We start from the raw sequence: 25,427 nt of genomic DNA on the forward strand, positions 1-25,427 counted from the left end.
CTCCTCTCAACAAAAAGGGTCCCCAGCTTTCTTCAAGAGGGACTTTCAGTGTTCAGAGAGAAATTAGCTCCATCCTTTCCTACTCTTCCTTGTTTTCCCTTTCCTCTCTCAACACCTACTCTCCGTTTCCCATCTCACTAACACTCTTAAACATAAATATATGTTTCCGCATAGTTCCTCCTGGCTTACATTACTGTGAGATCAAAACCAGTTCTATATTGTCCTCGTTCTGTTTGCATTACCGTTGAGATTCCTCAGAGCTTCCCCTGAATTATGCAACAAGCAGCACACACGCCGGCCTCTTCGGATCCTCTGTTAACTCACTGCCTTCTCTGGGGAAATGTCCTTTTGCTAATTCATCTTCTGAGTGAGGTACTGAAGAACGACCTTTATGGTAAGCTAACAGTGGCACTGCTGCAAGGGTACTAAGTATGGGACTCAAAACGTTGAAAGGTGCATAGGTCATAAAAAGTATTTCGTTGTGCCACGGTAATTTCTAGGGAACTGGGCTTCATTGCACCGAATGTGTGAAAATTAGATAACCCTGTTATCTAGATAACCCTGTTCCCTGGAAGCTTACAGTCCTTCTAGGTATTAGTATAACAATACCTACCTTGCTAAGCAAGGTTTGTGCATCCTTTCACTTCTGCTTAACACTGAATAATTTGTCTATATTGTTTATGTAGATCAAAATGCAATTAATAGCATACAACTTGACTTTACCTATACTTAAAGTATTTATAATTATGTGCAGTACAAATAACTGTACTGTTGTTTTACAGACCAACCAAATCCATTTATAAAAACTCACGCCACCTAATTCCCAGTTAATTTAATGGGATTTCAAGAAGCAATAGTAGACTAAAGAAAGATACCTGATGAAATAAGCAAAATGAGAAAGAAAAAATCTGTTTATTAAAAGTGAACAGAGAAGGAACAAAAATGGAAAGGACAGAGAGGAGCAGACAGAACAGAGGCTGAGGAGGAGCCAAAAGTTGAATACCCATCTCTGAGACTTCTAAGGAAATGTCCTATGTCTTGGAGAATTTATCCTGAGCTTCTCTTTCACCAAACAGGGCTCTGCAGCATTTCTGCTATTTGTTTTGACGTTGCAAAGAAGTTTGAGAGAATGCTGCCTGAGGGCTAATTTCTTTCATAGTAATGAAAAAGAAAACAAAAAAGACTTAAAAGTTAGTCCTGTAGCTATAGCGTCACTAGTATGATGCCATAACAAGACACACATACACTGCTGTGTCTCTCCGTAAGCTTTACCCTCACGTCACGTCTAAGTCCATCAATTATTATCATCTCCTACAAAGTTCAATAAAAAAATAAAACTGAAAAGGACATAATATCATGAACAACAGCTACATTTATTGGACAGTGACTGATCCAATCTGTGACAGAAAAGATCAAGCAATAGAAGGGTTGTTAGCCTGAAATCCTTTTGTAGTATGCTCCAGCTCTCAGCTGCTGAAAATTCAAAAGGCCATCCCATGTACCAAAGGTAGCAAAAAATGCAAGGAAAAGACACTTTAATAAAACTGTCAGATCTTGGGTGATACACTGATGAGGAAAGTACATGTTTCGAAGAAATGTTGGAATTTTGCCCAGAAATATCCTATAGACAAATGCACATCAGTGTTTCAAATGACTTCTGCTCACTGAGGGCCAGCTCTGTGAGTCACAAAGATGAGGGTAAAAAGGAAGTAGTCCAAAAAGTAATCAAACTGTTAAATGATAAAATACAGCCTTTTCGGCAAACTCCTGAGAAGCAGCTGGAATTTGTTTTTATTGTCACCATTGTTTTTGAAAGGGATGTGATCTTTGGACAGATGAATTCTTAGATAATTGTGTGGAAAGATCTGTAATGAATATTCAGCTAATTTAATTCTTTTTTCTTCTGTCTTTCTTTAAGGCACCCTGTAATCCAGTTTTCTTCTTTCTCTTTTATTTACTTTCTAGTTTCATTCTACTCAGAGAGTTACAAATTCTTAGAACCATCCAGTTTTGCTGTCTTATTTGAATGAGGGACACCTAAATTGCATCTCAAATTTTCTGATTAAGAGTTTTTATATCTGTAATCTTTTCTTTCTAAAGCTTGTTTAGAGATAGAGACAAGAGCAGTTTTAATTATTCTGACAGCAAATTGAGGAACCATGAAAAAAGGCACTTACCAGCCTACTGCTGCATCTTTATTTCTCACAAGGCCCCTGTTAGGTAGCAATGGATGTGTAGGAATTTTACATTTCTTTACTCCAAACAGAAAGCACAGGCAAAACCAAGTTCTCAAAGTGAGGTGTTTTGATACGCACAGTATGCACAACCCTCTTAACTCAAAGAACTTTTTCATTTTCTGCAGTTGTTTCCATCCCCTCCCCAAGTTTATTATTTAAAATTGCATTGAAGTATACAATACGTCTTAGTTCAAACTAAAAAACCTAGTCATTAAGCATCGTCAGAATGTATTTTGAATTAGTGAACACAATCTGCCTATACATTCAAATCTTTGTAAGTTCAGACTTGTTCAAGAGCCCTTAGGTTTTCTATTGTTATCTAAATAAGCTGACAATATCTATTGCTTAATCTTCATAGAAATCATACCTTGCTACTCAGGCCCTTTTCTCCTGACAACCATGTTAAACCTACAAAGAGAGGAAGTACAGAGTTCGCAACAAGTTCGTAACTCATTACTTTGCTCCAAGACACTTGCACATTTTTTAAGTCACACCTGTGTCTGAAATAGAAAATGTTGCTGTCTCCTGCAGACTGTTGGGATCCTGCAAGTCAGTACCAGATTTTCCTGCATAATCAGTCTCAGTTTCCCTAACATTTTTGGTGGTATTGTTATTGTTATTATTGATAATAAAAGCAGCATCTTTTTCTCCTAACACTATTACTCTCACTTTTTTCATCCAGCTTATCTTTCTAGAATAAGGTCACTTTTTCCTGTACAATTTTCTGTCGTGTTGATGAAGGTGGCAGTAAACTCACACTGAGAAGGACAGTTTCACCTGAAATCTTCTGCATTAGTGAGAATATAGTTGCTTTTATGGTATGCAGAGGTCAATATTTCCAGCAAGTACTCCTTTTCCCTTTAAATTCCTGCATGCAGATAGATTGCAAAACAATGGCCAGGACTAACTTAAATCTTTGGATACAAAATGTCGCCTTCAGCACAGAAGTGGGGAAGAAAGACTTTGCTGACTGTTTTGGGGTTTCCCTCACTTGTATTGTCACAGTTCATGCACAGAGCAGCCTGTGGCCGTGACGCCAAAGGAGAAGGGGGTTAATTATCTCTTTATTAATGGTCAAGGATGAAACTTGTCTTCAAGGGCCAAAATCAAGGGCAGTGAGGCTGTAATTTGTCACCAGGGTTATATTCTCCCACAAATGGTGCTGTCTGTAGTACACCTCAGGTTTTCACCTCAGACGTTAACATACAATAAAAAGCCTTGCAATTCAGCACGTCATGGTATGCCCCTGCAGCAGCCCTCTGATTTTTAACCCGAGATGAAGGACTAGATCCAGAGTATTGGCAACTATTCATGCTCAACAGCAACATTTTTTGAAAGCCCCTTGTTGTCCAAAAGGGACTCAGGAATCATGTCACCTGTGTTGGTTTTGAAACCCTTGAGCAACCATTGTTTCTCTTATTGCCTCCAATATCAGCACAAAGAGGATCACCATCACCTTACTCAAAGAACAGTAAGTGTAACATGACAACTTCCAAACAAAAATTAGTCCCAAAAGAGTTTTACCCCAGAACTCATGTATTAGGTGGAAACCTTAACACACTTCAAATAGGGACTGTCAGCCAGAAGAGTTCCAGTACTTCAGATCTGGTTTACACAGAGCCAGCTCCTATCAACCCTCCTTTAATTCATGTTGCACCAACAGAAGTTACCTTAAAGCAGACAGATTGTTTTCTTTCATACACTGAGTCAATAGCTCCACTTTTATCAGTGCGTGATTGGTCAGTGTTTTATTCAGTGCTGAATTCAATAGCACAAGCAAGATAATAAATTTGCATTGGGAGGGAATTAAAATGTAATGGTAGGTTCATCAGTTCCATCTGTGTTTGTAATCTAAATAATAAAAGAACCTCTTTCTTTTGAAAGCCCTTTTGTTACTCCTATGAGATCCATTTTCGATTAATCTTTTTTTTTCTCTTTTATTTCCAAAGGACATCCATTACCTTGCGCTAGATAAGGGTGAATTGGCACTAGCTGAAGTGGCAAAGAAAAAGGCTAATGACATTGATGCAGAATCAATAACTACTAGAATTGGTAAGAATTAATGGTGTTTAAAAAGCCCTTCTTGTTTTAATCAATACTTATCCTGTACAACACCATGTTATATTTGTAGGGGGGTTATTGTTTCAATTGCCTTGTTTTCTTTGAAAGCGAGACAGTATTTTTATTCATAACTAAAGAGGGAGGCTTATAAAAATACCATAGCTTTGCCTTTGAGCACCCACGTGAGGATTGTGTCAATGCAATAGCTGTGGAGCAAGAAGGATTTATACTGTGACTATATAGAAAAGTTCAGGCTGTACAAGCTGAACTGAGTGCAGGAGGTGAGGGGCTGAATCTGAAGGCCTGGTATGGCAATCTCATTCACCTCTAAATACTTGCTTGCACACACTGTGCCAATAACTGGAGTCACACCATGAATGCTTTGGCAGCGTTCAGATGAAACATGTACTGATGTGAACACAGGCTCAGATCCTGGCTTTAAAGTAACAGCTGTGCATGCAGTGGGATTCTTGCTGTTCCATAGGGAATATCAATGCAAAAATTGCAGGGTTAGACTGATAGCTTGAACACAGACAACTTTTCAGGCAAGTGAACTCACAACTCATTTTCTCCTTGTGTTTCCTCTGAATTGTCATGAAGAGATGTATGCAAATACCTAGAACATTCTGATTTCATGCCTGTAGCCCGAACCAAGCAGAAGGGGTCTAAGTCTAGGTAGCTGACCTCCAGCAGAGAGAAAGTAGGCAAAGGGGGAAGAAAGAACACAAAATGTATGTACAAAATATGCACAGTGCTATTTAGCTTGTTCTACTGCGTCTTTGAATATTAGAGGAAATCAATATTAGAGCTTTTGTCCTTGTCCCATGCCAAGAAGTAGAATGATTAAAGCTCAGAAGGAGTTACAAAACCTTTGAGACCTTGGTTAACGTAGGATTCTTTTAGAACTATGCATCTTGATGTTTACATAGCAAATGCTGTTCAAATACATAGAAATGCAGAGAGGCGGTATGTGCGTTTATGTGGCTATTTCTAGATATTGTATAGATCCGTTACTTTCAAGGCTATGCAATACAGTATCACCTCCTTCCCTCTCCAGCAGAATAGAAACCGAAGTGCCTGTCCTGAACTCTTTTCTTCAGGGTCTTTCATTTTCAAGCTGAAATCCCTTTGAGAATTTTTTTGCATCACAGCTGGGCCTTTGGTCAAGCCCTTTCACCACTAGAATTGCCAAAAATGACATTTCTTCAGGTCATCTGTTACTGGGCACTCCTTAAAGTATACAGTTCCTTCTCCCTTGCTTTCTCCTTTACTTTTTAGGTAGTTGTCCTCTGCACCTAATATGACTGAGATACCCAAGACTTGTATGTGATCATTATCTACTCTCTTACACTTAATCCAGAAAATTTGAGCCTTAATCTGTGTCTTCATTTAATTCCTTGCAAACTAAAGCTGTTACTAATCTCTGAAGTTCGGCTGCTTTTAAGTTTACTGAGAGCCTTATATACTATTACAGACATACATGCAAAGATAGGGATAGAGGAGAAACCCGAGGTGATCACAAATGTCTTACTTGCATGTCAGATATAGTACTCATGTTAGTACAGTTCAGTTATAAATGTGCAAGCACACAGTCTTGCCCTCCTTCAGAGCAGTCCTACAGTTACCTCTGTAATGCTCCATAAATATAAATTATTAAAGTCATTTTATATGATAAAGTCTTTAAAGTGTTCTCGTTTGCTGAATAATTAACTATCAGAATGATTTAAAATAATTTTCAATGCCCCTGGGACAAACTGTCACTGAGATTCACTCTATAAACAGTAATGAATTTGCATCCAATTCATTTTATATGAAAATAAACAGGGATCTCCCATGAGTTTGTTTCACTGCAGATTGAATCTCACCTTAAACATGCGAAATCCCAGCCACAGGTTTTGTTTTGTTATACTTTATTCCAACGTCCTTTCGTGATGATGTTTTTGTTTCATAAGCTGTTGTTAGCAAAAAAGTGTCGCAAGGCACAAACTTTATGGACCCAGTGAAAACAAAAAATAACAAGTGCTTTAGGTGTAAATTACTATATTTATCTAACATTTTGAGAGGGGGAGAAAAACTCATGCCAGAGCCAGAAGCTTTAAAATGCAGTTTCAAACAAGTCTCTGCCTCCCAGGCGCAGTCTTCTTCATCTCGTCCCTGCTCTCTGGGGCTTTCAGCCGCTCAGTTTGTGGAGTCACGTTCCCGGAGCAAACCCCAGACTTCTTGAGCACCCACTTCAGGCTTCTACGAGAAGGCTGCATCCTCAGCAAACAGAGGCAACAAGATGCAATAAGTGCTGCAGGTCCCAAGTTATGCTGAACAACTCCCTAGATCACATCAGGCCTGTCTACAGCGTATTTAATATACATATTACAGTATTTGGTCCTAAATAGTACAAATGTGGATCATTCTCGTATATCAACATCTGATGATATTTCTTGAGCTAGCCCATCCCCAAAACTTAGCTCAACACTATTTGAAATTTGTTATTTGAAAATAACATGAGTCAGTGCTCCTGGCTGATTCCCAAGCCCTTAAGAGTGCTCCATCTTGCTCCAGATAGATTTAATTTGTCAAGATATTTTTGTGTACAGGGCTCACTTCAAACATAATATATTTCAAACTCAGACTTCTGGAAAAGTTTCAAGCTCCTACAAATAACGTAGAATGACAATATAATTTCAGCTGAAATGTATAGATGTCATCCAGAGTTCTATAAGCACTGATAGATTCCTCACATATATCAAGATTTGTGTCAAGATAAAACAAAAGATAGATTTATTATTTTAGAATTTTCTGAATTTTAGCTCTTCTCTGTTCGTCGTCTGATTTTGGTTTGCTATACACCATTTTGAAGAAGTCACCCTCAAAGCTCAGAACATCTGGGTGCATGGGTAAAAACACCTGTAGCCCTTCAGAGCAGAGTACCTTGGTGAGAACATTGCTGAGCAAGATGAGGTGTCAGGTACCTGTTCCCAGCTATGGTTTTGGCAGAATCAGCTATTTTGTTCAACTGATTAAAATCTTCTAAAGAAAATTATTCTCCTAAGATTTTATGTTTGACAGCTTGTGAAAATGCATCTTGAGGCATGAGAAGATTGAAGTAATGGTACCGTTCATCTCAGAGTCTTCATTAGCTGTCTCCTCTTTGCCCGCTCCCATTTGATCACCAGACCAGTGACCACAGATATTGTGGTTTCCTCTGCCAAAGATTTTCTGTTGAATTATTTCTGCAGAAGATCTATGAGCTCCTTAACGAGGTCAGGGAGTTCTCATTTAGCCTTGCCTAAAATATATGCTGTGCACCTCATTTTGTTTGATTAAAAGAAAGAGGACTCTCTTCAGTATCGACAACATTTATTATAATATTATAATAAAAGTTCTGTTTATGGGTGTAACCTGGCATATACACTCCTGGAACAACGTTGCCCGTGGTGGAAGAGCGCGTCTGTTCGGTGCTGTAAACTGTGGGTTGCTAATGTAAAACTTGAGTTGCAAAGAACTGACATGGCACAGCCTGTTGGGAAATGCCATAACTAATGATGATCACGGAGGTGAAGAGCTCAGCCTTTCAGACATCATTGCTCAATGAATATCCAACGAAGAGCATATGTAGTCAGTGTCAGAAAGTTTCCCAAGGCCAACTTCCAACAAATTACATTAGGGCCTAGCAAGATGATTTTAACCTTCAAATCAATAGCTTTCACCCAAAAGGGATTCGTGTTGTGACAAGACAGATAACTGCTGCGTGGTTGAAAGGCAAATTGGGAAACCTTGTATTGCTACTTAGAGTTAAATTCAGAATATTAGTAACACCAATGTTTAGGCAACATTTCTAACAGAGATATCTTAATAAAAACACTGATGTTGAGATAATTGTATTGTACAGAAATGCTAGATGGGATTGACTAGCGTTTTGGTGGTTCAGTAATGTCTCGTGAAAGCACTTGAGGTTTTTCCACTTAAATTTGAACTTTAAAACATTTCTGGAAATATTCCATAACGTTTGCAAGTGAGATAGGAAATCTTATCAGTTCTCACAGAGGCTGAGGTCTAGTTTCCCACACTGTTCATAAAATGACATGCAAAATATAGGGCCCTAAATGTTTCACCTTACTGGCAAGGGACATTGCCGGTTTGAACCTTAAGTGGAGAATTTATTAACTACTTCTTAGTTCTGTCATAGTATTCTATATGGAATGGCTTACCTGTTCTTTGTGATAATTAATAATGACACCTTATAGTGTTTTGTCTTCTGTATGGTGCGCCTGAGACGCCAGCCTGGTCTTGCATACAGTCTGCCACCTCCAAATCACTTGTGATTTGCTCAGATCTTCCTCTATTCCTGATAGTCCTGGTAAGCCCACATGTATTTCAAGGCCAGGTTTAGAATTGTCCCCCTGTTTTTGTAACCTTCTCTGGCCCTGCGTTAGCCTGGTTGCTAACATTTGTTCCTCTTCCGATCCATAGTGACTCATCTATCAAGCAATAGGCTTCTTCCTTACCCTCCCGCCCTCTCTCTGACACTGATGACAAAGCCCCTTCACTCCCTGCGCTTCCTTGGCACACACATCTTTCTCTTGCTATCAGGTTTCAAGTTAACTGAGAATCTTAGCCTTTTATTTCGGGGCATGGTTTTTATTTCACTGCGTAACATGTTTGTGGCGTGCTTAAAAGGTATCATCCAATACAGAGGTGAGCTGTGATCTGGAAAGACTCAGGAGACGCTGTTTATGCTACAGTTTTTTGGAGCTCTGCTCCTTCAGTTTAAGTGTTAGATCTCCTATTTATTTACTTAGATTTTCGGTTTAAGTCAATCAACACCTCTGGAATCAAATCTTTGCTTTTATTTTGCTAATAATGTGACTTTTTCCCCAGAGAGCCAGAAGAACATTTTTTAATGAAAAATGTTTTTAAGTATGATTGGCAGTTAACCTATGGCAAGAAATTAGTTTCCACAAGCACTTTTTTAATTTTGTGCCACACAAGATGACTGTCTTTGAAGATCCATAGTAATTTGAAATTATTTAACTGTGCTCATGTGTACACACTCCGGCACACATTAAGCCACACACGACATTTGATACAGAGCCCGCTAAACACAGCGAAAGAATTTCTGCCATCTTCAGTGGGCTTTGGATGCAGATTTTAGCAAGTAACAGGCTCATGTGAAGGCCTGGCATTACCAGAACCCCTGCCCTCTACAAAAAAATGACAAAAAGCCTGGTCTGGAAGGGTGCTGTCCTTGATGTAGGCTGCTTGAGGCCCCTGGTTTCAGGAGGAGCCAGTGGTGCCCAGTGCTCATGGCGTGGAAGCCTATTGCAGTGGTAGCTCTGAATTCATGCCCTGGCATACCTGCCTCATTGGGAGTGGAACAGTACATTCCCATACAACTAAGTGGATCTGCTGAATCTTCTTCTTTATTCTGATGTTTAGCTTTTTCTTAATTACATTTTTAATTTTCCAGCTAGTCGTGAGGATTTTACTCTATTGAGAGGTTACAGGCACTGATTGTTCCCCTCCTTGTGTTCTTTTCGAGAAGTGGAGTTGTTTGTTTTACTTAAGGTCTATAGTAATGCCAAACTATTTTTGGCTCCACCTCATCTCACCTCTCCACTTGCTTGTGTCATGATGTCAGTTTTGATCTATACCTTCTCACTGCTAGACAGCTTTGCCTAAAGACATAATCCTCAGCTCCTAATAATTATAAGTACATCAAAGGCTAGCTGGTTTGCTTAGCTGCAGAGGTCTACTCAGAGATCTGTGTATCTTCACTTGAAAGAGATTTATAGTTTTGTGTCAAGCTTTAGAATAATCATGGCATTCCATTTCCCCCCCCTTCTTTATCATGACATTCTTGCCCACGTTAGAACATAATTTAAAAAGCACCATTATATTCCTAAAATGAAGACAATATTCTCCTTTAATATTTTAATTGTAATGATCCTCCTATTTTGTTGTATCTATCAGCAGTAAAATTATACCCTATTTAACACAAAAAAGTCTTTCCAAGAAGTCATAGATTAACCATTTTTTGCCTTCATTTTAAATGATGTGACGAGTACTAAAAAAGAAAGAACAGTAAACGGAAGAGCCAGCTTTAGGGGGTTATATTTTTTTGTATCAATAGCCACATACTATGACTGGTTTATAAACAAAAAAATTACAGTATTTCCAAACTCTGAAAATTGAAAGGCGTTGTCTGTTTCTGATCTGTATTTATTCTATGTACAATTAGGTTATTGCAAGGGATGTGAGGTCTCTCATCTCAGATCTTTCCAGTATATTTCCACCATATCCCTATAACCTCCAGTAAAGTTCATGCACGTACACAGTAGAGAATGGATGACACTAATTACCAAGTAAAGAACTTATTTTCTCAACATATCAAGAAGTAAGTTACAAAAGTGAAAACAATTCACAGAGATGTTCCTTGGTTGAGGTTGTTACATGATAAAGAGTAGTTGAGCATAAAAGATCTCGAAGGGATGCCCATAGCATGCCATTGCAGTAAAGAGAAGCAAGTCAGTACTCAAGTATCCGTTGACATTGCAGCTAGGAATTTAAGTAGGAATTTAACTTCTCAGCACTGATTCCACAGACCAAAGTCAATTTAAATAAAAAGCACACATAGTTAAAATAACTGTTGAAACAAACTGTCAAAGAAATTGATGCACAGAAAGTGTCTTTGCATGGAGACTAAATTAATACCTTTCTGGGAAATATGTTTTAGCCAAATACAATTTATGCATTAGTCAAACACAAGTTTTTCTTGCTCAGTGTAGGATACCTGGATGCAATTTAATGGCCTCTAATTCACTGTAGGTCAAACTAGTTGATTTACACTATAACATTATAGTATAATATTCATATGTTCTGGATTCCAGTCTTGCCTACAGCTCTGTGAAAAAGCCCCTGGTAAGTCTCCCATTAGCTTCAAAAGGCCCACATGTAGGCTAAAAGGCTGCAGTTAAAAAGCCACATAATGTATATTCACACATCTCATAGTATGCACGTGTGTGCGTACATAAGTGGGTGTTATATTTACACATACACAGCCAAAATCTGGCCAGTCATAAAAATAGCTCCAAATCTGAACACGGGCACTAGATTAATTAATACGTATTTTTATTTTGCTTCATGACATCAGCAGCCACAGAACCCACTGCTGCTTTTTTTCTGAAAGAACAAGAAATAATCACAGCAGGAGTTGTTTTCATAATTGCTGTAGCTGGCTGAGAGCTGCGTATCTGTATGTTCACGGTGTGTCAGAGGCATGTTTGTCTCGCACACCCTAGAGCCATCCTTGAGCCTCTCGTTTTCTGATAGGGAATTCGCCAATTGCATTTCTACGCACTGAAAAGAGTTGGCAAACACATATTTGCCTGGCAGTTGGTATGTGTTTTGTCCTGTTTGTTCTGCGTAATGTAACGTGATGTGACAGGCTGCAATTCATCACATCAGTGGTATGACAGCAGAGGAATTGGAAAAGAGGTATAATGGTGGGCTGATGCAAGGTGTCCATTTAACGTTCGATTGTAATATTTCAGTGTTAAGTCTTTTTATAATGGCCTACTGAAGAATTATCCCCAGAATGTTCCCCACGTGGGTGAGTTTTAGAAGCAGTGATCAGGTAGAGCGTAGTCAACATCCAGAGAAGGCTGTAGATTCCTGTGCTCAGAAGGACCAGCTCTTGTAAATAGGAGAACCTTTGCACGTCTGGCTTCTGATCAAACAAAAACCTTGAAGGACTATTTATGTATTGCCTCCACTTTCACTACGCTTCCCAGCCACACCACAGGCTCTTCCGTGGGGATGCCATGGAACTGCCCAGGGCAAAATCAGAGGTCGAGGCTGTTTTCCTGCAAAGACTCCTGCACAAGAGGCTGCTTGACAGTTCACCCCTGAGAAACTCCCGCAACAAAAGCCAAGGTGTTTGATGACCTGATGTTCGTTCTTGTTGAATGCTTGCAGCCTAACAAAACCAAGTTCCCTGTTAAAATCCTGTCTCAGGGCTGGTGACATTCTAATCAGGGTATCGCTGAGGAAAGCAGTGGGGAAAAGCTCAGCAGGGCCCAAGAATAAGCTTTTCACCCATTGCTGTTGTCAGTCTTGCACTTTCTGAAGCGCTAGACTTGGCCAGAAGAAAGGAGATGGGCTGTTTAAGAAAAAGTATTGGTGAAAAACTGATCAACAGTGCCTAATACAAGGCAGTAAGTACAGCCAGAACTAACGACTTTTTTTCTGCCCTCAGCATATACTCTGTATTTCATTTCAGCTTTTTCAAATATCTTTTCCCTAAATATCCTTCCTGTTAGTTAGTCTGTACCGAGACTTATTTTTACTTTAAATCTCAGTGCCATGAGACTGCTGCGACTCCTGAACCTGTGCATGAGTAATATCTGCCCTTCAATAATATTTTTCACAGCGTTCAAGATACCAGAAGTCTTGAATCATGCTAGATTTCAGACCGTAAAATTCAGTCTTAAAAATAGATGGTGAGGCAGCATTGGTTATCTCTGCAATGCTGATGTTATGAAATGGAAAAATATTGTAATATGACGAAAAGATATCATTAATAATAGCTTATAAGCGTGTGTAGTGATCACTTTAATTAGTTACTTTCTGCAGGTACACTGCCAGAGTCCCACCATTTCATCTTTACGATAACCAAAGACGCAAGAGCCACTTGCTTTCTGCCTCCTGCCCTCCCAGCCTGGCTGTAACGCCCGCCCTGGCCAGGAGCTCGGGCTGCCCAGCACCCCTGTCCCTGCTTCTCCTCTGCCCTCTGGGAGGGCGCAGCTTCCCCACCCTTGCCCGCATTTAAAGTGATCCCTTTCAAACCTGTCTGCAAGGCCGCGGCTGGTGCCAGCGCGGAGGCTCCATGCTCTCGAGAGCAGCCCGTGGCAGGAGTCACCAGGAATTTCTCGCCGCCCTTCACCCGTGGTGGCTCTGGGCTCAGCTTTGAGTCCTTGTCTACCACAAGATCAGTAAAAAGTCAGGGTGTAGTTCTCACATAAATTAGATCCCATGGATTAAGCACTTAACTGATCGTTTTAAAATTTTTGCTGTAAAGGAACGTGGAAGACAGTATTCTTTCCTGTAGAATTGTGTTAAAAACCCATGCATGACTTCTAGTTTTCTCAAAAATATAACATCGTTTCATAACAGCTGCTGGCTTATGTTTTTTCCTTCCTGTAACCTAACTTCTGCTACGACTTACTATGGTTATTCATACACCTCTGCTAAATTTAGTCATTTCCTTTGCTGAAAATACCCCCTGAAGGTACCCAAACACACCTGAGGCGCACCAGATGAAGAGCAGGTGCTGGGGCCATCCCAGAGACCTTGCAGAATAACCCCAGGACATGATCTTACGTCACCTGGAAGCGTTGCTGCTCCTGAGCCATCGGGAGCCTCACGTGAGCTCACCGCCAGACCGCACCACATAACCCATGGAAGGAAAAATTTGGGACCAGTTCTGAACTTCTCCTGAATCATCATTTGAAGTTCATTGCTAAATTTCACCACACCTCTGCCTATATAATGCAAACCTTTATTAACCAGATGAAAGATCATGGCTGCAATTAATTATTTATTTTACTATATAGGATGCATTATGGCCAAAGGAAAACAGCTACAAAGTGCTTACCTTAGACCCTCGCTTCTAGCCACCAAATGGCGAGATGTTTGGCCCACAGCCATGGATCTGGAGCCTGTGTGGGCATAGTCTGCTGCAGCGTAAGCCCAGATCGTCCTGCTGACTGTGCTGCTGTTGCTTCTTAGGTTTGTAAGGGATAAGGGAAGAGTTGGGACCACAGTACTCTACTCTGATCACCGGAATAAACAGAATTTTAACAGTAAAATATTCTGGAAAAATTCCTTGTTTCCTCAAAAATCCCTGAAGGAAGCATGAGCTTATTTTCATATATCATTATCAACTACACCATCCCAACCTATTCCTTTGTGTGTCAGAGAGCTTGGCTGCCCACTCATTGGGATCAGAAACAACGCAGCCCGTCAGGGTCTGGAAGAATTGGACCTTCCCGGCCATCACCAGCCTACTGGATGCGTTTGGCCAGCTCATTTTAGCCTGCAGTGCTCTTTTTTTCCTTTGGGGAACACTGTGTGAGCTCTCTGCGCCAGGCTGCCCATTCTTACGGCAGCATCCGAGTCCCGCGCCGCAGCCCCTCGCTCTTGTGCTCCTGCAGCACCGTGCCCTCAGCTTCTCCCCACCGGTGGCGTGTTTCCAGCGCTGCCCTCCCAGAGGATGACCACACAGCCAGGGGAAGTCCTTTTTCTAAGCTCGCTTATTTTGTATAATTTGAAGGCATTTTTACAATATAGGGCAAAAACAACCCCAGGGAAATCAGCCGTAATACTCTAGTTCGTATCTGCCATTAGGTGTCAGTGTGACAACAACCATCATACACAAAGGGCTGTTCTGGGGTGTGCAGGGGTACCACCCCATCCTCAACTTCTCCTTTTCGTCTCAGGGAAAATGCAGCATGCAACTGAGAGGCAGAAGGTTGAAGAAAGCAAGAAACATTTTATTTCAGGTTTTTCCATCACCTAATAGAAGTTATTTACTAACAGATAAGCCTGTCTGCATTTCATTCAGTGTGTCTCAGGTTCCTGGTGCTGCAGTTGTCAAAGAACTGTAATATTTACAAAACCAGGACAAGAGCTTCTGCACACACTGATCTGATACCCTGTTTGGGGGCGAAAGAAACAGTCAATACTATTAGTAATTTGCTGTCTGCAGGAGGTAAACTGCTTTGCCCATATGCAAATGTTAAATGACTCATCTGAGTTGATCCTTGCTAATATCGATGCTTACAGTTGGGTCCTGCACAAGTTGGTTAAAATACTCTATTAGAAAAACAACTAAAAGTTCCACTCATTCAGAAGAAATGGGTGTAAAGACTTAAAAACTAGTTTTAAAGCACTTTTTGTGTCTGAAATGCTACCTTATTCTGGTGTATCAGTGGTATGCATGATGAAGAAACATGACATACGTCAAGGAGTTTGCAGTTGTTTTTAAACAAAGTTTCAGGCACTTCCCAAAATGAGATGGCAAAGGTAGCAAACAGGTTTTGGTTACATGGGAGTTTTGAAAGTTAGTACAGTTGTAAAATAAAAATCAGGTTGGGGAAAGAAAGTATTTACAGAAGGAAGTTAATTTAAAAAATATTCTTAAGTTGCCTCTAGTATTGAGACTATCTCAAGTACTTGTATATTGATGTTTACATCTTGAGTAGCACCATGCTGCTGTGATAAGCATCTGAGCGTGCTGGCTTTTCTTTTAGCTACTTCCAGTTTTCTAGTAACTGCACGACACAGGAGTGGTTAGTCCTAAGCGTGCACCGCGCAGCCCAGAGTAATGCCGGCCAGGGCAAGGATCCTCAGGTGCCATCTCCGCTACAGTTCCCTGAGGTGGATAGCTGTAGTTCTCTCTGCCACATCAAGGACTCCCAAAATTTGGTAGCCCTGCCCGCATTCAGGTTGGGGGTGGGGAAGGAAAAGTCTCATGTGCCAATTTGACCTTGTCTTTATAATGGATAATTATAGGCATTAGGAACAGAAAAGATGCCTGATTAAATGGCTCCAGCCACCTGCTAATGCAAGATTGTGAAGTAATCCTTGACTATTTTCATATTAAGAGTTGCCACGATGATGTTCTTCCACTCCTTATGCTACTCAGCTTGCTTAGAAAGCTGTCTCCTATACTTCAGTGTACTTGCATCCTTCCACTCTTTTGCTTTGTACTGTTCCAGTTAGCACTGATCTTTATAATGGTACTGGTGGAGGCTTGAAAGTTCCTGCTATCATGCACATCTATTTTGGCTTCAGAAATACAAATTAAACTGCTCCTTATTTTTACATGTGGTTTCAGGCCAGGTTCTTCTCCTTGTTGGTGGTGCAGAGGGTGCAGGCGAAGATGCCGGCTGGGCGGCGGTGCACAGCTTGCTCACATGGCGCTCTCACCCAGAATTAGTTTAGGTGTGTCCGAAGGTAATTTTGCTGATTTTGAAGCAAAATCATCAGTAGTAGATGACTGTAGACCTGAAAAACATCAGTAGACCTGAAAGCAGCAGAGAGCTGTAAGCCTGTTGTAAGCTGAGCACTGGTCTTGCAGAGGGAGTATTGCTCCAGGCCGCTCCTTAGGGATCAGAAAGGATCAAGGTGAGGATTGAGCTCTGACTGATCCCTTCTCCCTGCAGTGGGCCGAGTTCCCATCTGCAGCCTAAACCAGTCCAAAAACATCCCACCAAACGAAAAGCGCAAGGAAGAGTTTCCACCTGAAGTCAGAGAAGAGGCAGAGCTGCAGCAGTAGCTCAGGAAGACAGTAAACATCTCTGGGTGATGCACGGCTGGGTGAGGACTGGTGCTGGCATGCAGGGAAAGAAAAAGATTGCTGCAGCGATGCAGGAATGTGGAAAGATGCTTTGTAAGGGCAAACTTTCCCTATTGAACATTAATTGCTTTCCATGGATAATAAATGCACTTTGAGCAATGAAAGGAGTGGCTGACAAGCAATGCTGTATTCAACAGATATCAGAGAATGCAGACCAGGTTAATTACCTTCTCTTAAAAAAAAACAATGTTTTTTTTTCTGAAAAGGTGAGCATCTGTCTGAGACAGAATCTTATCTCCAGACTCCTGTTGTCTACTTCAATGAGAAGAGGAGCAAGAAAGGGAATGGAATGGGGCATTGAGGGGACTCCAGCAGGAGCCATGGTGATTTTTTTTCCCTGGCATCAGCCATCAGCTTTTTGCATCGCTTCCCATGGATTTTCCTCCTGGTTACCTTCAGAAGCACAGGCAACACCGGGAGCTGCCCACAGCTCCCTCCAGGGCTCTGAGCTTCCCAAGCGGCATCCGCAGCCGCTGCTCCTGCTGACGGAGTTTATTTAAATAGGCAGGGAGAAAGTATTTGTGTTTGCAGAAGGCAGCGCGTAGTGTAAACTGCCTCCATGAGGTTAAAAAACCCAACAAACCACTCTGGTATTCATGCCAGTCTGTAATTGAAGGGTACCAGTCAGATGAAGATCTTCCCAGGGAGTGGAAGGAACAGCCTGGGAATGAAAAACCTGCTGTTTTTACAAGGTTGCATTTCCCCTTCAAAACAGCGTACGAAGCGTAGTGTTTCCCCTTCCCAAAATTTTATATTTTCCCTCTAAATTAGTCTCTTCTGATGGTCGGGGGTGGGAAGGAAGGTGTCAACCCCTCAGCTGGGGTTTTCAGATGCCGATAGGGTCACATCGGCTTTTAAAGCCTTTGGGCACCTGCCATGCCCGGTGGTGTCAGCCAGCCTGGCCGCGGGGGTGACGGCCGCTGGACCTGCCCCTGTGTCTGCTCCGGTGGCTTTGTTAGCCACACCTTTCTTGTAAAGTGTTGGTCAGGGTGCTCCGGAGATGGTTAAAACAAGACGTGCTCTAATACCCCAGCTTCTTTTATGTCCTAGTGCCTTGAGGTACATTTAGAAAATGCATCCAAGTTTTATCTCCTGTCATAGGATTTAGCCGAGAGACACTGAACAGAGCACTGGGCAAGTGTCACTGAGAGAGCTTAGCAGCAGGATGTCAGTATGCATGTTGTGGGTGTGCATAGATGTGTGCCTGCATGTGCAAACACACAACTTGCATGTATACACATCACTCTAAAGTTTCAGACTTTGTAGGTTTAAAATAACGTGTTGGTTCCTACTGTGTAGTGTTTTCTGTCCATTGCACCGGTGTTGCTAATTTTCTAAGCAGATACACACGCATACACCCAGACCCCATAAAAACTTGGCCCTCATTTTATGTGAAGTTATGAAATTACTTATCCAAGTAATTCCTGACTTCGTATCCTAATTCTGAAAGCACAAAAGGTACTCTAGAAAGTCAGTATTTTTAAAGGGACTGAAAAAACCATGAGCACTTTCAATGTTGGTACATGGAAAGCTAGCTCCTGTTAAACTCTGAAGGTATTAAGCTCATTGATGTTGGAGTAAGTTTAGTCTATACAACCTTCCAGCTTGAGTAACATTTTTTTCTGTGAAACCCACTGACTATGAGCACATGAGTCTGGCAGAGGCCAGAAAGCAATACTGTTTTGTAATTTGGGCTTTATATACAGATAGGAGTCCCATTTTTCCATTACTTGGATTAGGCAACTAACTGGTCCCAAGTTTTTCTTCATTAAAAGAAAAAGAAAAAACCTCCTTTTAATAAGTGTGTGCTTCACACTTTCAAACTTCAATAGCATAGAATTTTTCACTTGATCAGAAAGCTGATTTAATTTGCTGCTAGGTTAAATGTTAAAGGTTTCAGTCTTATGACCATGAATTCTCAAATTAAATTCAGTGCATTGCTTAAATTTCTAGCTGCAGTGCATTTAGCCTAATTGCTTTGGTAAGTTGGGTGCTTAGTAACTACTACTCTTCTGAATTTTCGTCTTTAAAGGCGAGCAAGGAAATAAGCCTGAGGGGCACAGGTGGGCTAGCATGCTCTTTGGGATTCACCTGTGGGGTCTTTGGATATCCCTTCCAGTCTGACCACATCCTCAGACCATGTCTGATGAGGCTGTTCTGCTGACAAGGGAGAGCATTTAAACACCTGTAGCTTTTAGCTATTTAAGCCCAAATCAGGTTTGAAGCAACAAGAAAGGCTGAGCAAAATGGTTCAGATTTCAGTCAGTTGTCAACTAAATGTGTGCACTGGGCCTTCAACTATTCGGCCAGACACATCTTGATTGCTTCGCTTTTGTTTTCGCCCTTGGAAAGTTGGCTCGATAATACCCTGTAGCCAAAGCAGGCTGGGCTGGGGGGTGCGAGGGAGAATTAACAAAAAACAGAGTTATATTTATTTATTTCCCTGCTTCTGTGAGCCAAGCTACTTGCAGTCATTTTCCATATCCTTGCAATGTTAAATATAAAAATCGTAGGGGCTTTAAATGATCCCACTGATGCAGTCTTTAAGGTGGGCTCTTCTCCTTGGGGATGAGTCGTGATGCAAACACAAGGGTGATGGAAATCATAGAGGAAACTTCCAACCAACACACGCGGAAGGAGCAAGCCCCGAGTGTCTAGTTGTTTCCTCTTTGTTTACAGCATTTTTAAGGCTTTGAGTTCTCACGCAGCATATATGTCATTAAATGGCTGATGCCTCTTTGCACACGTTGTTGTGATGGCCTGTGGCAACCTGAATTAATTGTTTCAGTAGTTGATGGTGGTTACTAGCCGTAATTATTATAATTTGCATTTATAAAAACATCTTTCATCTAAGGATCTCAAAATGCTTTTGCGCACATTTAATTAAGCTTCACAACATCCTGTGAGGTAAGTGTCAAGAGTGTTGTTATATCCATTTTTACATGGGTTTCTCTAAGAAAACAAGGTCAGTCTCTAACGTGACTGGTATTTGGTTCACTTCACACTTGCACAGGACGGAGCAGCTAGCACAGCTGCAGGAATTAGGGGTGCTGAACTAGGTCACTTTGCATCTCCCACATAGCTCTTGCCGTTGCCACGCTGTGTGGACACATGCCCTAAGCCACCACAAACACAGTCGGAGCAACCTCAGCCCAGATTTCCAGCCTGAGACGGCCCTTGCTTTCCCAGGAGCGCTCCAGCAGCAGCAAACTCTTGGGAACAAAAACAGATAAGCACCCTGCCTATTGCACAGTATGGCATAACCCATCCTGCAAAGATCTGTGCTTTCTATAATGTTCTACCTTAACATTTAAGCCTCTGCAGTCTGCGCACAGCAAGACATTTGTAGTGCAGCCAAAGCCAAGAAAGTAGCTGCAAGCAACATAAAGTTACCCTTTACCAGTCACTCGCTTGTTCTAGAGGAGCCTGCAGGCTCCTGAACCTCTCTACCAGCCTTCCACCCAACCTTATGGTCGATCAACACTTCTGAGATCTGCTACATCCTAGATTACTACTTGACTGTGGTTCTTAAAAAGTGAGGATCGACTCAAGCCAGGTAGACTTGGAACTGGAGGAGACGGTTTTCAAAAGCTCATTTCTTCTTCAAACATATGACTATGTTGTTTAAATTGAACCTGGCTCTCTTGTAAGCTCTGTTGATCACCATATTAGCCCTGAGGAAGATAGGTCTAACTAAGTGCTTGCAAATTGAGTAAGAAGTCCTGGGCCATACCTTCACTAGTTCTTTACCATCCCCATCAATTTATAAGGGCTTGTTTACATGTGGCAATGACCAGATTAGCTGTTTTGAAAGAACTCTGCCTGTGGATGCACTTATTCCAAAATAAAAGCCACTTTGCTTTTCTAAATTAAGTGGACAGGTAGAGAGAATGATTATTCTGAATAACGTGAGAAAGTCATTTCATTCCTAAGCAGACCGTTCAGCAGGAATATTCTGAAGCGAGCTGTCTGGCTAATTCCTCACGTTGATGCTTTTTAAGGTACTGATTTAGTTGCACAGTCATCAACAACCAGTTTTGTTCTCGGTGCATCCTTTTCCCGGAGAGGGTGTGCCAATGCGAGGCAAGAGTCGCGTTGTCATTGTCAAAGGTCATGCATACTTCCCTGTCTTTAGCTGACATTATTTCTGCTTAACCTCATAGCATGAAATAATTTCTGAAAACATTCTGGCTTTTTCTAACACCAGAAAGCCCTGATGGAGCACAAATGGAAGAGGCTTCCAGGTGTCCTGCTCCACTCATAGGAGATGCCAGTAGCAGCAGAGGCTATGTCCTGGATGCTTTGGAGGGACGCTCCAGTGAAGCCCAGGGAAAGTTGGCCCTGCTCCCCAATTTAAGCATGTCTGGAGCATCCTTCGGGGATGCTCATCCCTGATTCTTTTCTGTTCCCTTAGTCAACATACAGGATTTATTCTGGTCCACGTTTCTCTTGCGGGGGAAGGAGCACCTGGCAGCGAGAGGAGCAGGTCTGGCACAGGAGCATATATCATTTCATTTTGCCTGATGCTGTTGCTTTACTTTCAGGACAGTCATTGGGCTAAACCTGCATTTTTACTGAAGCTTTCTTCTGCTTTTCCTCTCCTCCAAACTTGCTCATGTCTACTGCTGCACAGAAAGGAAAGACGCAGCGGTGACCTGGGGCTTGGGAGAATGCAGTGCCGTGAGAGTCACAGCATCAGCGCCGTGGAGGGGGTTTTCTTGTGGCTACCAGAAAACCTTCAGTAACTTCCAATCAGTACTGTTGGGGTCTGTTTCTTTTTTTTAGAAGGGAAGAGATAAAAATTCTGCTCGTGTTATCTCATATTGCAGAAATTGAGACTTGATGGGTACTATATTATCCTTTTTGGACCTCAGTCACTCCCGAAGATTCAAGATGAACTCTGCCTGCCCAGGCACCAGAGTCGGTGCCCCAGGGAATTTCTTCATATCTAAGGGATATGCAGGATGTGTACTCGCATGCCCTTGCTGCCTCTCAACTCCAGCTGTACATGCAGTTTTGCTTTAGGAACCTGTACCTCCAGTATTGCAATATCTTTTTCAGTCTCTGTCATCAAGAGTTTAAATACAGTTCAGATCAGTGTTAGTGGCCCAGCTCCAAATGAGGAGAATTGCTGCAATTCGTTATCTTGACAAATTAACTGGTCTGAGGCAATTCCTTTTTGAGAGAGATACAATTAGCTAACTCTTGAACTCTAGCCTTGCTCCAGCACTATGGCATAGTTATGCACCTGCTCAAGAAGTGTTGATACTACAACCAGGACTTTCCCACCTGTAAATGCAATTCCTGCACTGAGAGCCTTAGTGTTACCAGCCATGCCTTGCTGTCCTCGTGCTGCTCTCGTACCCCGCTGTAGCCTGGGAGCACGATGCAGACCTTGTTTGTAAAAGACTCTGACCTCAGCTGATTTTAAAAATAGTCTGTCTGAATACCAGGGTGGTCTTGTTGTATAGCCTCTAGGGGAGGGTCGGTGCTGGAAACACAGGGTCCTTGTGAAACCACCAGAAGGGCCTGGCGCAGAGAGTGTTGTGTCAGAGGGACGCATCACCGGTTGTCCCATCCTCTGTTTTGAGTACACCTTCCTGGTCCGGTGGAAAAAGGTGGCTTTCCTACCCCAGCCCACTGCTAGAAAACAGTAGCCCACGCAGACCTGAAATAGATTTTCTTTGGAAAAGGAAGCATCCTTTTAATGGTGTTTTCTCCCTGGGATTTAGGCAGGAATTTCTAGTTGCAGTCCCTCGATCCTTACATACCTGTTGAAAACTGGGTTGCCATCAGGTACAGTACCCCCCTCCTGACGTGGGCAGGATGCCTCAGGGAAGGCAGGGTGACCCCCCGGCCTTGTGAGGTTTCCCACACCTCCTGGCCTGGAGGAGCAGCTCCCTTCTGCCCCTTCCCACCAAGCAATGAAAACACATCCCCAGCTACACATTGTTCTTCCACCCAGTGCGGGCAGATGCACTTTTCATCCATTTCCCTGGGGAAAGCAGCCCCTTCTGCTCTCAGCCATTGCTCACCTGTGGGCATCTTCTTCCCTTGCACAGGATCTCCCAGGTGCTAAAAGATGTCCCTTAACAGTTGGTCCGAACCATTCACTTTTGGAAACTCTGTTTGGGGTACAGCTGTCCTGCAGAAGGCGTATGTTTGCCTACAGCTTTTTTGTATGGACTTGGTGGCTGGGAGTTTCCTTGAGCTCCTTTTTGAACTCCAGGCCTTCAGCATCCAAAACATTTAACCCTCAATTTCTTTTCTGCTTTATCAGTTTGGCCAGCTTCCAGCTGGCAGCATTTATTTGCAGGCTTCCCTTCTGCATCCTGTGTTTGCAGATGTATTTCTCTTTCAATTAACCCCCTGAAATGGTTTTCTTCTCCCCTGAGCCTACCTGCCTCCAGTCTAGCCGGCACATCTCCCTGCTCTGGATGCCCAGAGGGCAGAAGCCAGGAGCAGAGACGCTTGGTCCATGGGCTGGAGGTGCCAAGCAGAGGGTGTGCCCCGTACACAGGCGTCATGAAGAGCAGCTGAAGGAACACGCAAGTTCAGCAGCGCCTGCTTTGCCCGTTGTGGGTTGGGGCTTGCAATGCCAGAGGCGCTTTTGCCTCTGTGGAGTCTCTAGAGCATCACTTAAGAGTAATCAGGTCTTCCCTGAGCTTTCACTGAGATGTTCTGGAGCGTTGCACCCACGTTTTCAGTGCTGCAGCCTTCACCCCAACCAGATGTCTCCGCTCACTGGCAGCTTTTGCCCAGCTTTCTTTTAGAACAGGTATTTCTAGATAGTCACTTAAAATGGGGGGGCGGGGAAGAGCAAAAAAAGACCTGGTCTAAAGTACCACTTACTGAACAAAGAAAATGCCTAGTCACCAGGAATGTCCTCTCTCTGCCTGCTGTAATTAGCGAGTAATAGCCGCCGTAGGTGGCTCCTCTTGCGCCTTGGCACTGCAGCTGGTTAACGTGCATCAGCTGTTGCCTGATTCCAAGGCAAACATCAGATGGTCCGGGAAACCGAGAAAATCTAGAGGTGCAAGCTGTCTATTGCTGGGACACTAGTGAAGCCTTTGAAGTGAAAGGGCCTGGAATTGAAGCAAATCCTTGGTCACTCGGTCTCTTTCAGCTGGTGACCCATCACAGTGTGGTACTACATCTGGATCACCCTGTGAGATACACCTGGTTTGTTTAAATAACGTTGGCACTGCTAGAGTGGTTCCTCAGGACTGGCTCCAGGGAGATATAAAATGAGCTTTTCAGCCTATATAGTGATTAGCTTAATTTTGTGTATGATTCTAGCAGAGCAAATGAGTAACAAGAGATTGAATCTCAGCCGGAGCTGGTAAAGACTTGGCATTTCCATTCGCAGAGTTTTAAAGCCAGGTTTGGCTGCAAGCTGCAGACTGCTCAGTGAAATACAGCCGTCTACGCTGAAAAAAAGAGAGAAAGAAGAAAAAGAGTTGTTCTTTGTAAATGTTAACTCCTCCTTTCGTTTTGTCACATAACTTTTATTTTAATTCTTAAATTTCCTGGCACATCCACTGAAACAGTTTTGCTGCTGCTAATGAGCCTATTAGTGAATATGCTGCTAATATGCCCATTCATCCAACCGGTGAAATAATGACATGTTACCTGCCATTAAGGGCTGCTTCTGCCTGGTAGTGATTGAAGTTCCTTATCTTCTCAGGTATCAAATTGTTAAATTACAACACAAATGGGAGATATTCTGATTTAATGTACCTTTTCCAGTTTTCTTAGCAGTAACAGCTGTTCTCAATGAGTTTTAAGAGTACTATAAAAGTAATATTTCCACAATTTCAAATGAAAACATGTCAGCACTAGGAATTAACAAAACGAGGCAAAAATAAACTGGAAAACTAGACCAAAAGAGGCGGAGATGTTTAGAGTTGTATTTTTACACATGCACAAACAAAGCTGTGTGGTTTCCCTGCAGGACTTTGTTGAAATTAAACAATTTTATTAGAATCTGTTTATTTAGAAAGACATTTTCAGGAGAACAATTGTAGCCAGATAAAAGAGCTGACCACACTCAAGTCAGCAATGGAATTTCCTACTGATTTTGATACCAAAAGGATTTTACCCAGTGGCTTTAGAAATAATTTTCATGTAGTTTGAGAAAACCTGGAGTAGAGTTAAGGCAGAGCAACTTGATAATGTGTGAGGTCGTGCTCAGTCTCACACCTCCTGCAGCGGTTATTTGCCTTTTGAAAAAAAAAACAACAAATAACAAAACACAAAAGCATGAGAGCTCAATTTCAACAGGTCAAAATAAAAAATTTTAAAAACCAAGTTAATGCATAATAAAATATTAACATTCACACGGAAATAGTTATTCAGAAAAGAATTTAAATGCCTAAAAAAACCCAAAAAAAGTGTGATTGTTTGGGTTATTACTAAACTATACTGGTTTATAGCACTGACTTTGCTTAACCATTTGCATTTCTTCAGCCCCCCTTGATTGTTCTGTTCAGAAAATCTCTATGATTTACTTTTTTAAAAAAAAACAACACAACAGTATGCCTGAGGTCTGTGTGGTTCACTTGGAGTTCGTTGGGATATATTTGCAACTCCTGAAGCAAAAAACTGGTATTTTATCTTTAGAAGGAGTTACATTTTTTGAACTTATTGAATTTTTCAAAGATCAGCATGAAGAGTTCTGATTAAATGCTTGCTTCAGCGTTTTAAAGGCTTCT

At 41.9% G+C, this 25,427-nt stretch overlaps 1 protein-coding gene across 3 annotated transcripts in view; it reads left to right on the forward strand.

The window, feature by feature from the left end:
- Positions 1–25,427, forward strand: part of WDPCP (WD repeat containing planar cell polarity effector) — a 103,942-nt gene that overhangs the window by 58,881 nt on the left and 19,634 nt on the right. For all 3 annotated transcript variants that reach the window (XM_027805418.2, XM_055714685.1, XM_027805420.2), the window contains one exon: positions 4,187–4,289. In XM_027805418.2, the coding sequence (XP_027661219.2) occupies positions 4,187–4,289 (103 nt within the window). The remainder of the gene's footprint in view (positions 1–4,186; positions 4,290–25,427) is intronic.

This window comes from Falco cherrug, chromosome 6 (genome assembly GCF_023634085.1).
Source record: "Falco cherrug isolate bFalChe1 chromosome 6, bFalChe1.pri, whole genome shotgun sequence".
Taxonomy (NCBI): domain Eukaryota; kingdom Metazoa; phylum Chordata; class Aves; order Falconiformes; family Falconidae; genus Falco; species Falco cherrug.